This window comes from Corvus moneduloides, chromosome 8 (assembly GCF_009650955.1).
Source record: "Corvus moneduloides isolate bCorMon1 chromosome 8, bCorMon1.pri, whole genome shotgun sequence".
NCBI lineage: Eukaryota > Metazoa > Chordata > Aves > Passeriformes > Corvidae > Corvus > Corvus moneduloides.
Window position 1 is genome coordinate 13,229,068 of NC_045483.1, and position 15,425 is coordinate 13,244,492.

At 57.0% G+C, this 15,425-nt stretch overlaps 1 protein-coding gene across 2 annotated transcripts; it reads left to right on the forward strand.

Annotated features, from left to right (window-relative positions):
* The first annotated feature begins 772 nt into the window (after positions 1-772).
* Positions 773-6,489, forward strand: KAZALD1 (Kazal type serine peptidase inhibitor domain 1). Of its 2 annotated transcripts, none has more exons than XM_032116856.1 (5): positions 773-879; positions 2,388-2,988; positions 4,216-4,376; positions 5,359-5,506; positions 5,712-6,489. In XM_032116856.1, exons 2-5 carry the CDS (start codon positions 2,481-2,483, stop codon positions 5,795-5,797), a joined length of 903 nt encoding a protein of 300 aa, XP_031972747.1. In that variant the 5' UTR covers positions 773-879; positions 2,388-2,480; the 3' UTR covers positions 5,798-6,489. The 2 variants fall into 2 exon arrangements, with proteins under 2 accessions (XP_031972747.1, XP_031972748.1); XM_032116857.1 differs by lacking the exon at positions 773-879 and adding an exon at positions 890-980.
* Positions 6,490-15,425: the final 8,936 nt, after the last annotated feature.

Below are 15,425 nucleotides of genomic sequence, written 5' to 3' on the forward strand. Positions count from 1 at the left end.
CCTGATTTGCTTGAGCTTCACGGGAGAATTAAATCCCACAAATTCCTTGCCTGGAGAGGAGTGGGCTGTGTGATCCCCCACGGCGCAGCATCCGGAGCAAGATGCAAATGAACAGTGCGTGTTTGTGCTGCAAAGGCATGCTGCCTTCCCCCTCCTCAGAGCCAGGGAAACTGAGGCAGGGAGCAGCAAGGCAGCTTGCCGGGGAGGTCTGGAGCCCCAGCCGTGTGCACACGGGTTTTGCACTGCTGTGGCACGGAGCAGCCCCACCCTTGCTCCCGGTAGCTTCACTCCAGCCAAGGTAACGCCGTGGCTGACACCCCAATACCCTCTTCACACCTGGCTCTTGGTGTGCGGGTAGTGCAGACATCCCCCGGGAGTTATCCCCCGTTTACTTACAGCAGCTGCTCAACTTTTCAGTCTATGTTTCCCAACCAAATTACAGGTTGAGAGACGCTTTTGACCACTTCCTTGGCCATGCCCACCTCTCCCATTCACTTGTTCCCAAGGTCTCCTGCAAAGGAGGGGACCCCAGTCTCCTCCTGCCCCACGGACGGGGCGGAGCATTGGCGCAGGTCCTGCACACGACTCGGGGTGATCCCAGCGTGGGGGTCCGCGGGGAGGTGCCGGTGCCAGGGAGCCGGAGCGGCAGAGCCCCGGGGCCAGGGTGCGGTGCGTGGCGGGACCCCGGCAGGGAAGGGGTGCCGGCCAGCCCGTGTCCCGGTCCAGGGACGGGCCGCGGGCCCGGAGAGGGGCGGGGGGATTCACGTTTCGCTGACATCACGGCGGTGCCGGAGCGGCCGGGGGCCGGCAGCCCTGGGGGCCAGCAGCCCCGCCGCCACGGCCACTGCGCACCCGCGGCCCCCGGCACCGGCGCCTCCGGTAAGTGGCGGCTTATGGCGGGGTGGCTCCTGGGGGACCCCAGGGGCCGTCGTGCCTCTTCCCAGCACTCTTCCAGCACCCCCAGCGCCTGCACCCCGGAGGTGAGGAGCCAGAGACCAACTTTGGAATTCCCCCGTACCCGTTCTCTGGCCTCCCACATCCATCGCGGGATGGAGCCTTGCTCCGTACAGACCGGGGTAGGGTGGGCCGGGGGAGGGCTCCGGCACTGGTACGCGCTGCCCCTTTCCACCCCTGGGGGGCTCGGTGGTCTCTGGTAAATGGGTCAAATCTTCACGGTTTGTTATCCGGGGGATGCATATATGTAACCCACTGCTCGGGCCATCCCCACCCCAGCTCTGGGCTGTGTTAGCCCCGAGAGTGGGGGCTGTAGCTGGGTGGGGCTGCATCTTGCCGTTCGGTGCTGTTCCCAGTGGGAGGAGAGGGGACAGGCTGTCTGCCTGGGTCCCTTCCCCAGCCCCACTCGCTTGTGCTGGGTCGCCCTTGCACAGGGGACCATAACCTCACCCCAACTCAGGGAAGGCAGCCAGGATATAACAGGGGGCAGGGAGGGATGTTCACAAAGGGATTTGGTTCACTGTCACCCTCTCTGGGGACAGGCTCTGAGATGTCACGTTTTATCACCCAGCAGAGGTGGGAAGCCCGGAGTAAAACAGCCTCTTGTTACCCTGAGTAGGTAATGCAGGCTTGGGGTTTGGGAGCAGGGACCCTGCTGTGCAGGTACGGGCTGACCACACTGGGTCTGCTGTCAGTCCACTGGTTGCCCACCTGTGCACTGAGCTCCTCCATGCTCAGCCTCAGTTGCCTGTGTGATAACTGAGGGGGTCACAAAACCTTCTGCGGAGTGGGCATTTTTTCCCCTTCTCATGTAGGTGGTGCCTAAGGAGAGGGGTTACAGTGCAGGGAGGGAAGGAGAACAAAAGCCAGGCATGACTGGGAGCATTCTCCTGGCTTGGCTGCTTCCAGCGCAGAAAGAGCACGATGTCTGCAGGATCAGCCACTCCACTGTGCTTGTGTGGATGGTGAGGGAGGAAAAAAGGGCTCGTGATTCTTGCAAAGCAATGGGGAAGAAAAAGGGCTTGAGAGCAGCTTTCTGACAGGAGCCCAGGAGCAGGGTATGGTCATGCTGAAACATAATGTTGTAGAACAGCCTGTCCAGTGCCCTGCCAGCCCTGTGGCTTCCCAGGCTATGCTGGGGTCAGAGGAGGCTGGACTTTGCATGCTGGGCTGCCAAGGGAACAAGGATGAAACCTAGTGGGACTGGGGTCATCAGTACTATCCCTCCAGAAGATGTTCAGCGACTCAGGGCAGGAGCTGGTTGGGGAGCTCCAGGGTGCAAAGGCTGTGGCTGTGGGGCTGGGGGTGAGAGGGGCTGGAACCAACCCTCCCCTGCACATTGTGCAGTGCTGCTGCTCAGAGCAAGCCAGCCAGGAGATGAAGGAGTGGGAGACACTTCCTTCACCAGTAACACATCTTCTCCCTCCTCACAGGCCAGGATGACTCCTCAGATCTAGACAGGGAGACTGGAGCAGTGCCAGAAATCCCCATCCAAGTGACAGTGGGACTGGGATAGAGGAGCTGCCATGAGGATGTCTCAAGCCAAGCCCCTCAGCATCTCTCGCCTCATGTTTTCCTTGCTCTCCTTGCACTGGGCTTTGCTCCAGCTGGGCCAGGCTTTTCCCAGCACCTCTGACTACCTCCAGCGGGGCTGGCAACGGCTGCTGGAGGAAGGGGAGGGCTGCAGCGAGTGCCAGCCAGAGGAGTGCCCGATGCCACGCGGGTGCCTGGCTGGCACAGTGCGGGATGCCTGCGACTGCTGCTGGGAATGTGCCAACCTGGAGGGACAGATCTGCGACCTGGACAACACCAACCACTTCTATGGCAAGTGTGGGGAGCACCTGGAGTGCCGGTTGGATGCCGGGGACTTGCGTCACGGAGAGGTGCCCGAGCCCCAGTGTGCCTGCCTCTCCCACCTGGCCCTCTGCGGCTCCGACGGCAAAACCTACGCCCAGATCTGCAGGTTCCTGGAGGCTGCCCATGCCCACCCTGATGCCAACCTCACCGTGGCCCACGAGGGTCCCTGCGAGTCAGGTAGTGGCCCTGAAGCTGTGGGAAGGGACAAGCAAGGGGGTCTGACCTAACTGTTTCACCTGGCAGCAAAACCACAGGGACAGGACTGCACTGAGGGCTGCTCCATGCAGCGTCAGGCTCCCCCCAGCCCCCCCACCCTGCTGCTCTGGGGGAGCGCCTTGCACATCCAGTGGATTGGAGAAATCTGGGAGCAGCTTTGCCAAGAGGGAGTGGAGTTTATGGGAAGCAACAAATCCTGCTGGAGCAGATGGGGAAGTTCCAGGGAATTGTTAGCAAATTCTTGGCGATGGTGCTGGGTTCACACTGGCCTGTTGCTCCTGAGAAATGTGTCTGCCTCCTGCAAATAGAAACCGGGGTTGGTTTGGCTTGGCTGTGTGATTTCCATCTCCTATTTACAGCTCAGGTGGGGGCTGAGAGGGGACAGGAAGGGGACATGGCAGGAAGGCCATGGCCCAGCCTGCCCAGTCCGGCACAGGTCACCCAGTGCTGTCACCACAGCCTGAGGGATGTCAAGGTTGACCTTATTTTCTGTAGATCATCATGTTCTTGGGTGTTTTCCCAGGTGTGTTTGGAGGTGGAAACCTTCTCTTGACCTCTGGTTCATGCTATGAGCCAGCTCACAGAGCAGGTGTGGGTAAGAAGGGTAGTCCTCACTCCATCCCTCCAGGGAAGGGATGTGGAACCCAGAGGTGTTGGCTCCATCCAGCAGATGGGGACCTGCTGACTCCCTTCATTGCTGGCACGAGCCCTGTGTCAGAGCAGAGGCCTCATTTGGCTGGAAGCTCAACTACCTCATCCATCCTCACCAGCCTCAGGCTGGATGAGCGCCCCTTGGCCTTTCTCCCACAGGAGGAGCATGCTCCAATCGCTCAGGAGAGCTTTGCTTTGTAACATTGCTGTCATTGCGCTGTTCCTGCTGCACTGTGTCCCTTGAGCATCATTGCACAGGCAGGGAGACTCAGGCCAGCAGGGATGGCAACCCTCCATGGGCTGGGGGGGGTGACTGAGGAGGGAGCTCCCAGTCCCAGCTGTGAGGAGGGACCATGTCCTTGGGAAAGATGAGGGTCTGCCATGGGAGGGAGAGGAGAGAGGCATGGGAAGGGTCCCAGCATCTCTATGTGAACCAAATGCTGCTGCTCCAGAGACCAGCCCAAGAGAGCCCGTGGGACCTGCCAAGGGTGGGACCTCTTCTGATCCCACCCTGCTCTCTTCTACCCCCCTCCCCAGAGCCTCAGATCACCTCTCCTCCCTATGACACATGGAACATCACTGGGCAGGATGTCATCTTTGGCTGCGAGGTCTTTGCCTACCCCATGGCATCCATTGAGTGGAGGAAGGATGGCATGGAGATGCTGCTGCCTGGAGATGACCCCCACATCTCTGTCCAGGTGAGTGGTGTGCCTAGGGCATTGAAGACGACCCCAGGGTGAGCCAGTGCTTCTTAGAGCTCATGGACAACCAGACCTGAGAGTGGTCATACTCTGGGAATGGCCAAGCCTGGCTGCCTGGGGATGAGAAGGGGTGACTGGAGGCTGCACACCATGAGGACTGACTGAGCCATGGCTGGTGTCTCGGTGGTAGGAGCCATCAGCATAGCTCTCTTCTGTGATCTCCTCTAGTAGTTTTTGAACTTATTCATATTCATAGAGTCCTGCAGCAGGGAGTTTCCCACTTCCCTGCCTTTAGTTTGCTGTGCATGCTGGCTTCAGTTGCAGTCCCACTGGCAGGGAAAGAGGATCTCCCAAGTGCCTTCCAGCCTGGGTTGTCCTCTGGTCCTACCAGCACACTCAGGCAGTTCCTGCCCTTTTTTCCCTTCAGCAGGGCTTCCCTCCCAGAGCTGGCAGGCCCAGGGGTCAGCATCCTGCCTGCGGCCAACCCCAAATATAGCACCCAGCTGGGCGTACCTAGCTATTAAAGGGTGTGGGCAGAGGCAAAGGGGCCATGCACCTCAGCCAGGCACCAATGGGGAAGAAACTGTGGTGGAATGGATGGAGGGAGCCAGGGGAGCAGGTGGAACCTGGCACCATGGCCCACTTCCATCTTTCTGTCCTTCAAGCCTCCCCATAGCCTGTCTCGGAGTCCAGCCGAGGAACTTCACCCCGAGTGGGCCTACACTGCCTGGATGGAGGAAACTCTACTGTCCTCCACCCCTGGCCAGTGCACCATAATAGCAGCCTGCAAACACAGCCGCAGCCCAGCTGGGTCAGGAAAAGCTTATTTATTCCTGGGGATAAACGGAAAATAGCATGGTTGCTGCCAGAGCAACCCTGGGACCTCACTGCCTGCTGAAACAGGGGACCCGAGGCTCTGTGGCATCGATTTCCCCTTGCTTCTGTCACAAGTGCTGACAGAAATCCCCTCTTCTTGCAGTTCAGAGGTGGCCCCCAGAAGTATGAAGTGACAGGCTGGCTCCAGATCCAGGGTGTGCGGGTGACGGATGAGGGCACGTACCGCTGCTTCGCCAGGAACAGGGTCGGGGAGGTGGTGGCAGTGGCCAGCCTGACCGTCTTCACACCGGGTGAGCACCGCATCCCATGGCCATGCTCTCATGGGGACATGGGAAGGGATGTTTGGGCACAGTGCACCGGTATGGCAGGAGCTGCTGGAGCATAAGGCTGATGCCGCAGAAAGCTGCCGTGCATGGTTTGGCTTTGGTCCTGGTGGGGAAGGGGACAGGCACAGCAGGATGGCAATGTCACATTGTCCCCATGCTGCCGTTTCAGACCAACTCAACCTGACAGACTTCTCCTTGCCGAAGCCCCGCGTGCCACCTGAGGACTACGGGGAGAGTGAGGAGGACTACTACTAGCCCAGAGATGGCATGTCGGGCTGCCAGAGATCACCTTGCCCACAGTGACCCTTCCCTGGGGGTTGGGGACATCTCTGGAGCAAGCACCCTCTGGCCCAAAATTCCTTCTCTGAACAATCCCGGCACTCCAGCCTGGTTTTTGGGGTGGGGGACAGCGTGACACATCCTTTTGGGGTGCTGGGGGATGGAATACTGGCTGGTTGGTGCGAGGGCTGGGACCGGGGGCAGCTCTGCCTGGAGCAGGGTGGATCTGTCCCCTGGCACTGAGCGGAGACACAACGGCAGGTAGGACACTGTGGGGACAGCTGTGCTATGTGTGCTGAGGACTTGGTGCTGGGGATGGAGACAGCCCCCTTTGGGAGAATGAGGCCGGGGCAGGGGCATCACTGTCCTGTAGGAAGAATTTTTGGGGAAGCTGGAGCAGAGAGCTGGGACATGGCTGTGATAACCAGTGTGTAACCCTTATGCCTGCTCTGTATCCCCCAAGAACAGAGACATCGCAGCTTCTCCACAGAACCTGAGGAACCTGCTGCCAAAATATCCTTCTCTTCTGTTTTGTTTTTAACCAGAAAAGTAGTGATTTGAGGAAACCAGACCCTTGTGGCTTTCAGTGCTGTCTTTTCTCCAGCCGAACCACCCTTGTGGTCAGAAACACTTTGGCCTTTTTTTGACTGACTTCGTATTTTCCTTTCTATGCCTTTGACTGACTTAATTATTTCCTTTGTCATTTCAGTTGACGTTATTTAAAATATACATGTAGGTCAAAGCCAAGGCCAGCTGACTGTCCTGCATCCACGAGGATGATTATGGGGGTGAGGAAGGGTGCAAACACTGTGGATGCTACCTTTTCCATTGTGGAGTGCTTGAGTTGAGGAGCCTGCCTGCCCATCCCAGTGCTCACAGCTGATCCTGGTGTGGGTCCTGCCCTTCTCACCCCCCATGGGAATGGGGGTGCCCAGCAGACCATCTCCTGTGCAGTGGGGAAGCGTCGACCCAAATCACTGTACTCCCATGCATTTGGATCCCATCCCACTGCTGCTCATTTTCATCCTGGGGTCCTATATTCTGTGACACTGGGGTCTCCACCCAGGTGACCACAGCCCTGTCAAGTGTAGAGCAGCTCTGTGCCTAGTTGGTGAAGGAAAGGGATGCTCCAGTTTCCACTGGAAACATTATAGTAAAAAAAAAATTCCCACATACCTCCCAGAGCTGGTGATTTAGAGCAAACTTTCATTTGGGGAGAGCATGAGAAGGAAGCTCAGAGCTGCACTGTGCTGCTCACTGCCCTGAGAGGGCTGCCAGGACCCTTCCTATGGGCATTCTGGGGCTGAGCTCACATTCAAGCGGTGCTTTACCCCCCAAAGCAGCAGCATTTATGGGACTCCTGGTGCTCAAAACCTCTATATGGGCCAAACCACTGCCAGTTACTCAGTCCCAGCTCCAGGGAGGTCCAGAGCTGCGGCAGGGAGCCAGACCCCGTGAGGAAGGAATTGGCCAGACCCCAGGCAGGATGCAATAAGGCTGCTGCTCGGGTGCTGTGCTACTCTCCTTCACATGTCTTTTCTCTTTTCTCTCTTCTCTCTTCTCTCTTCTCTCTTCTCTCTTCTCTCTTCTCTCTTCTCTTCTCTTCTCTTCTCTTCTCTTCTCTTCTCTTCTCTTCTCTTCTCTTCTCTTCTCTTCTCTTCTCTTCTCTTCTTTCTTCCTTTTTCTCTTGAGAGCTGGCTCAGACAACACAACTACGGCACTGAAACCTGAACAAGCAAATAAAAGGGATTTGTCTGGAATTGGCAGCAGAGCAAAATTCCTGCAGGGAGTGAGGCTGGGCCAGTCCTGGCCCCCTGCACCACAGCTTGATGGGGCACTGCTGCCTGCCTGCTGGAGTGCCTGCCCTCTCTGGCAGCAAACCCCTTCTGAGCCAGAGAAATGCAAAAGCCACCGGTGCCTCAGTATCTCCTTCTGTCTAACAGCATAGCAGAATCCTCCTGGGCTGCTCCTTCAGAGTCAGAGGGTGTTTGGGAGGGACCGGGGACAGAAGCCATTGGCTTTTATTTTGCTTTTTTTGGGTGTAAAATATGCTTTCAGAGAAGCTGGGCCTTTTTTATCCATCCTGATCCCCTTCCTGTTTCGTACACAAATGAGCTGGTGGAACTGGGCCATGCTCAGGCTGAGGCTGCCACGGGGAAATCGGAGAGCGTCCCAAGCTTCAGCAGTCAAGAGCTGCTTGCTGGGCTCCCTGCCGGTGCCTGGGGCTGGCCCCTGGCCAGGGCTGCCATGCCAACCCTCCTCAGGGCCAGGCTCACCCTGTCTGTGTTGGCACAAATCCAGGTTGTGCTGGGTGTGGATGCAGCTTTGGTCTGACTGGAGAGTGTCGGATGGGTCACACACTCCGCCCCTGGCTCTCCTTACGCTCTGCAGGACAGTGCCCTGCCTGGGCAACTGCATTTTGGTCTCAGTCCTTGCCCACCTCTGCTTCACACCCATTGCTTTCATACCCTGCAGGGAGCTGGCAGGGGTTGCTGGTGGCTCCTGCGTGGCAGGAAGAGCAGTGGGGATGTGGTGACCGAGAGAGGGGGGAACTTGAGCAAGAGCTCTTGGCCAAAATGAACCAAACCAAGGGCTGCGTCCCCCAGACTCCTCGGATCCCTCTGTGGGAGAGGGCTGTCTGACAGGCAGGCTGGAGCTGAGCCAGGAAGTTGAGCTCCACTCCCCACAAGGTGAAGGGCAGCAGAGTGGCTCCAGCAGCACAGAGAGGGCTGGTGTCTCCTCATCCCAGCTCCCAGTCTTGCCATTTCCAGTCGCTTAAAAATTAAAGAAGCCAATATTGCTGCACGGCTGGAATCGGTCACTGCCACAGAGCTTAATTGAGGTTATTTGTTGGCTCTAAAAACATTTGGTCACCTCTGCTGCTGGCTGCTCAGATGTTTGCTGCAGCCCCTGCCCCAAGGAGGGGGTCACCCTAGGCTTTGCAGATCCTGTTCTCAGCTCCAGGCACCCCGGGACCTGACAAAACCTGGTGTCCCTGTGGGTTCAGAGGGTGTGCCCCAACAGCATGCAGCACCAAATTCCTTCGCTGGCCGATTTTTGGTGCAGTTGCTTTCTGGGGGCAGAGGGGGCTGAGCAGCTCCCGCTAGCCCAGCCGACTGCACTCAGAGCACCTGATCAGCCCAGAGGTCAGGCTGGTGTGAGGGACGGAGAGAGCTGGACTGGGAAGTGTTAACATGGCCACTGGCCTAGGTACAGCACCGACACCTCCTGGCCACGTGGGATGAGCAGGGTGCGGGTACCTCCCAGGGCACCAGAGGTCACTGCGAGCCTGGGTACAAAGAAAGGGCGGCTTGTCCTGCCAGCACCTGAAAGACCTTGGAGATGCACCCTCTGACCTGCTGCCAAGCCACAGGATTTTGTGGGCTGCAGGGAAAACCCAGAAAGTCTGGCAAGTAAATACACTCCTGGAACAAAAACACGCTGTCGCTGCCCTTCCCTGCCCTTGGGGGTGCTGGGAGCGTCTCCTGTCTGGGCGTGGGCAGGAGGCACATGGAATCATAGAACAGTTTGGATCGGAAGGGACCTTAGAGGTCAACAGAGTTCCAACAGAGTTCCATGTGCAGGGACACCTTCCACTAGACCAGGTTGCCCCATCCAGCATGGTCTTGAACACTTCCAGGGCTGGGGAGTCCACAGCTTCTCTGGGCACCCTCACAAAAAAGAATTTATTTCTAATATCTGATCTAAACTTACTCTCTTTCAGTTTAAAGCCATTCACCCTTTTTCTATCACTACATCCCCTCGTCAAAAGTCCTTCTCCATCTCTCTTATAGCCCCTTTAGGTTCTGGAAGGTGCTTTAAGGTCTTTCTGGAGCCTTCTCTTCTTCAGCCTACTATTCTTCAGGCCCAACTGTCTCAGCCTGGCTCCAGCCCCTCTGAGCATCTTCATGGCCCTTCTCAGGCCTCGCTCCAACAGGCCCATGTTCTTCTTATGCTGGGAGCCCCAGAGCTGGACACAGCACTCAGGCGGGGTCTCACAAAAGCAGAGTAGAGGGACAGAATCCTCTCCCTCGACCTGCTGGCCACACTTCTTGCGCATCTGCTCTTCCATCCCAGAGTCCAGGTTCGGGCCAGGGCCGTGATTAGCCGCTAAACAGTGCCATCTCCTGGCAAAGCCACCGGCCCCGCCGGCCCCGCTGCTGTGCTGGGCAGCCCGCGACGGCACGAGGGCCTTGGGCACCCCTGGAGCACCCTGACCCTCAAATCCATCCATGCCTGCTCCACGCCGTCTCCCTGCCCCTGGAAGAACCTCTGCCTTGCTGGGAGGGGCGATGCCATCACAAAGGACATGAGTATGAGCTGTCTCTCGGGATGATCACCCGAGCCAGAGCATCCTCTTAACACTGGTTTTGGATGGTTGCCGCAGGCAGAGCTGGGATGAGGCAGAGCCTGGAGATGTTCAACTGCAATCCTTTGGTGTCTGCTTTGAACGAAGGCTGCAAAAGGGTTAACACCCCTCATGGCCACCCTGGCAGTCCCCCCATGTCGTGGGCATCTCCCATGGGAGATGGATGGCTTCTGGCAGAGGCTCATTGAGTCTGAGTTGATCACTGGTCATGCCTGGATGGAAGCAGCTCTGTAACCTTGCTCTGCAAATGGGTAAACTGAGGCACAAAGCAACTACACGTGGAGAACTCAAGCAGAGCCAGAGAGACCTGCAGGGCAGAGTGACCAGCTACCCCCAAGACTTCTGTCCCCAACGTGTCCCTACCCCTGTTGGGGGGTGCCATTTTTCCTCCTGTCCTCTGCATGGCACCTCTTCACCCTGCTGTAGTGGCTCAGAGAGAAAATAAAATAGCAAGACGGCTTCCCTGCCTCCACCCAGCACTTACACTGCCTGATAAACAAAACGGAAATAAATCCTCCTGCGTTTGCAGCAAATAGGTCTCCATGGGGGGTTGCTTTCAATAATTCAAATGGTGTTGCAGAGCAGAGCCCATGCCAATGGGTTTTAATAAACACAGCCGTAATGTGACATGCAATTTATTATTAAGCTTAAAACAGGAAGCAAAGAGTTTAATAAAAGCACCAGGTTCCCTGTATCAGTCACAGTAAGTGGCGGGATGCTGGCTGTGGGGGGAGGTTGGGCGAGCTGGCTGCAGGGACACACAGAGCTGGGTTTGCTTTGCCACTTTTCTTTCAAGCTGTCACTGCAGGAATCCTGGGCAGCGCAGGGAGATGTGAGCCAGACCAGGGGGAAATGGGGATTGTTGCAAGGACAGGGTAAAGTGTGCAATGCTGCACCCTGTAACGCTGCCCAGCCATCCAGGGAAGAGCTCTGCCCTGGCACCACAGCTTGCTCGCAAGGGCAGATTAAAGCCTTGAGTTTATTCCCTCTCACCAAAACTTTCTCACCCACATCCCTTCCTAACTCAGCTCCACTTGGGCAGCCCTTTTCTGCTCCACCCTTAGCACCTATGGGCTGCCTTTAAAAGCAGGCAGAGGTGAAAGGTGAACCTCCTAGAGACAGAGAGGCTCTGCCAGGTGAGATGCTGCGAGGCACAGGGAATAGCTGGTGCCTGGTGCTGCAGCGTGTGTGCTGTCCACTGGGCTGCATGGCTGGCCCTTCCAGACATGGGTTTGCTCAAGGGCTGGTGAAAAGCAAGAGCTCATCAGGGAGGTGGCTCAGCTGAGGTGGCTCGACTGGTCCAGCTATGTCTGGAGGTACCTCTGTGTACAGGTGAGGCATGAAGGATGTTGCACCATCCCACCTAGCAGGACCCAGATGCTGCGCTCTCCCTGGCCTTGCTGTAGGCCTACCTGGACACTTGAATGCTGGCACTTGCCCTAGGGATGTGATTTTTGGCCTCCTTTCCTTGCTCTTGCACCCTGGTTGTGCCCTTTCTGTTTGGGGAGAATGCTGCCAAACCCCAGTACCCACTCCTGCAGAGAACAGCACAGCAGGCAGAAGAGATGTGAGAAGTGGTGCAGGGACTGCCTACACTGTTTCCCAGTGAAAATGGGGCTTGTATGACTGCCCTGCGCTCTGGTTTGAGGAGTGGCCTCAAGGAGAAGCAGTTCCCTGGATGCAAGCTTTGCCTGTGTTATGTTAGACAACAGAGAGTCCCTTCTCCACCAAGGCTGTGGGAGATGGGGAGCTTTGTCCCAGTCCAGCCAAATGACAGTCTGGGGCTGAGCTAGGGCTCCAGGCACCCGCAGCTCCTTCCAGCAGAGCAAGCAGCCTGCTGTCTTAAGGAGGGCTTTCCAGCCAGACAAAGCCATGCAAGCAGCCTCTGTCCTCCAGCTTGGCTGAAGTGCTGGCAGGGTGTGTGTGGGGCAGCTTTTGTGGGCTCTTTAGCTGGTGTTGACAGCAGAGGGTTTATGCTGGGATTGATGCAGGGTAACACCGTGTGGTTCTGCCAGCACCAGTGCCTGCTAGAGCCTGTAAAAGGTTTTAACTTGAGACCGCTTTTTTTTTTTTTTTTCCTCAGCTGTGTCTGTTGAAAGCTCCACTTCCTCTGGCTTGAAAAGCCCAGGAGCTGCTGATGTGACTCTATCCATGACCACTATTGAGGCTATGAGTGGGCTGCTGAATCTGGATCCAGTGAAGGGACATAGTATCTTGCCTGTCCCCTTGAGGTGATGATCCCTGTGCAGATTCATTAGGAGCAGCACCAACCCAGGGAGGGCTGGAGGGCCCCCACACTCTCTTTGCATTGCAGGTGACTTTTTGACCTTCGCCTGTGGTCAGGTGGGGGAAGACTCATCCTTAGTTGTGTATGAGGATGGTCCTGGTTCTGTCTCTGCTTGTGTGCTCATCTGATGTCCTGGGTCTGCTCCCTATGGTCTCGCTTTCTCCTCTTCATGGGTCTGGAATTTGGGACTGGGGTCTGACTCCATGGAGAGAGGAGGGTGAGCTGGAGCAGGCAATAATCCATGTGAGGGCACAACCTGCAGAGAGCACAGGTATCCTTCAGGGAGTGCCTGGGGCACGTTATCTCAAAAGCAAGGAGGTGCTCAGCAGGGACCTGCCTTATCGGAGAGCTGGTTGCTGTCTCTCCTCGAAGCCCTTTCTGCCCCGGGGCTGCTCTCTGTCACTTCTCTGCTCTGTAACAGCCGGAGGCAGGCGGAAATGGGAGCCCCTGTGCCTGGTCCCTGCCAGAGCACACTGCTTCGGAAGTGGGGGGGGGGGTATCTGGCTTGCAATTACTGTGCCTTTGGCTTGGCAGGCCTGAAAGTGTGAGTGATGGGGTCTCTGCAGAGCAGCCCCTGAGCGCTGGCGGGGTGGGAAGTGCTCATACCCATCAGCAGCTTCCCCAGCTGCCTGTGCTCTGCCGGTTTGAGAATGTGGGAGGGGAGCATGGGACAGCAGCTTTGGGCTACTTGTAAAAACCCCAAATATTCACCTGGCTGGATGTCCACATGCAAAGCACAACTTAGCCCTCCCCTTTAACAACCTCCCTGTCCCAGCTCTGGCTGTGAGAAGAGGCAGAAGCTGCAACTTGCATCTCCCATTCCCCCCATCTACCTTTCCCACTTGGCAGCCACATGTTGCCCTACATGGTGAGGGGCTGGGCTGGTTGTTCAGCATGTCTCCAGGACACCTGCTGGAGCCAGTTCTTCCCTCACAGAAGAGTTCAGGTAGGAAGAATAAAACATAAAAATTCTGTGTTTGCATCTTAGCTGGTGTCAGTGGGACCAAGAAGGTCCAGGGAACCCTGGTGTGGTGTGTCCTGCGAGTACAGCTTCTGGCAGTGGATTGAAGCCCTCCATGCCTGTAGATAAACCATCAGCCACCAGGCTGCTGTGTTGCAGGATGGGAGTGGAAGTTCCCCTGCAAGCATTTTGGGAAGGAGGATGCTGCCTTCCCTACCCAAGGATGGAGGAGCCAGAAATGAGTGATGCCAGCTCAACAGGGCTCACTTTAAACCTGGAGAGAGATCCAAAAGCACTGAGCCCATTAGGATGGTGTTCTCAGGAGTTGTCCATAGCTCTCTCCCACTGCCAGCTTGCCCTGGCCTTGGGGAAGGAAGGGTTAAGCTTGCGGGGCTCGGCAAAACAAGCGCTCTCTGAAAGTCAGCCAAGCTACCCAAATGCTGGCCTCCCCTCTGTCCTCACCCTTATCCATCTCTCTTATCTGCCCTGGGCAAGAGCAGGGCATTTCCCCTCCTCCGCTGATGAGGACCAGAGCTGGCGACAGGCGGAAGCTGGTGCTAACAGCACAGGGCTCGAGGGAGGCCATGGCCGTGGTGTCCCAGCTGTGGGGTGGCCTCTGTGGCTGCAGGTCAGAGATGTGGAGGGGCGGTTTGCTCCACCATGGGGCTCGATCCATTGAGGGATTCCCTATCCCTGGCTGTGTCACACCCTGGGTACTCCAGCAGCACCTCGTTTCTGTAGCATGCACGCAGTGAGCTGCGGGGTCTCAGCTGTCCTGGAGAGCCCGGCTCACATCAAGGGGGTTATCAGCTCTGCAAGGGCTGAGTAGCTCTGGGCACTGATATCTGAGGGCACAGCAGCCCAGTTTGGGGTGGCTCATGCAGCCCAGGCAAGCTGGGACACAGCTCTGTCCATGCTGGGAGTGAAGCTGGAAGGAGGCAGTGGTGTTTCACCCAGCGAGGGCTGCAGTGGGAGCGAGGTGCCAGGACATCTCTGGCAGCATGTAAGCTCTGCCGACACGAGGCAGGCTTGGACGGGCTGTTTAATTAAATGTGAAGAGCTCTCACACTTCACAAGCTGCAGCCCTCACTGCAGCCTGAGCGATTCTGGGAAAGAGTCCTTTTATTAAAAGAGAGAGAGGCTCTGGCTTTGCCAGGCAGCCATCAAATGACACTCTTAATTGTCTCGGCTCGTTTAGCTGTCGCGCAGGGAGGGGTGTGCTCGGAGCCCTTCAGCCTTCGCTATTCAGCCTCCCCGGCAGGCACGCGTGCTCCCTGCATCCTGGGTGCTCCTGCTGCCCTCCAGGATGGCTGGCGAGAAGTACATGGGAGACAAGCCTTCATCCAAGGTCAACACTGGGGACTGGCTTGGTGCTCTGATGGCCCAGCCTACCCAGGGCTGAGCACTGGGGTTCAAAAGGGCTCGGGAAAACGTCTGGAGAGATGGGAGCCTTCTGGGGCCGTGGGAGCTGCCTGGAAGACACTGGGTAACTAAATGACAGCTTAAAAGTATCTTCTTGTTTATTCCCATGGCAGAACACTTCTGGCTCTGAAGAGGGCATCCTACCCTGGTTTCAATGTGACAACCTCAGTGTAGAAGTCATGGGACAGGCTGGCAGTGGCTTAGGATAGTTGTTCTGCACCTTTCCTCCAGGAACTGAAGTCCTTGGAAATATCTTCTGGGCTCTGCACCATCCCAGCAGCAGGGAACTGGACTGTTCAGGGTGCACATGGAGGGAGAAAGGACCTCTGGGTGGTTTTGCTTTAAATCTGCTGGGTGATATGGGGAGGCTGAACTTGGGTTCAGCTGCTGGTACTGAGCCCCTCGTCCTGGAGGAGAGGCTGTTCGGCTGAGTGATGGAAGATGCCCCCAGAGGGGGAGTCGAAGCCTTTCCCGTGGCTGTGCGGGAGCAGCCATGCCAAAACTCACCATTTGGGGAGGAGAGAGGGAAGAAAAAAAGATCAAGAGGGGGAGGAAATACAGGCTT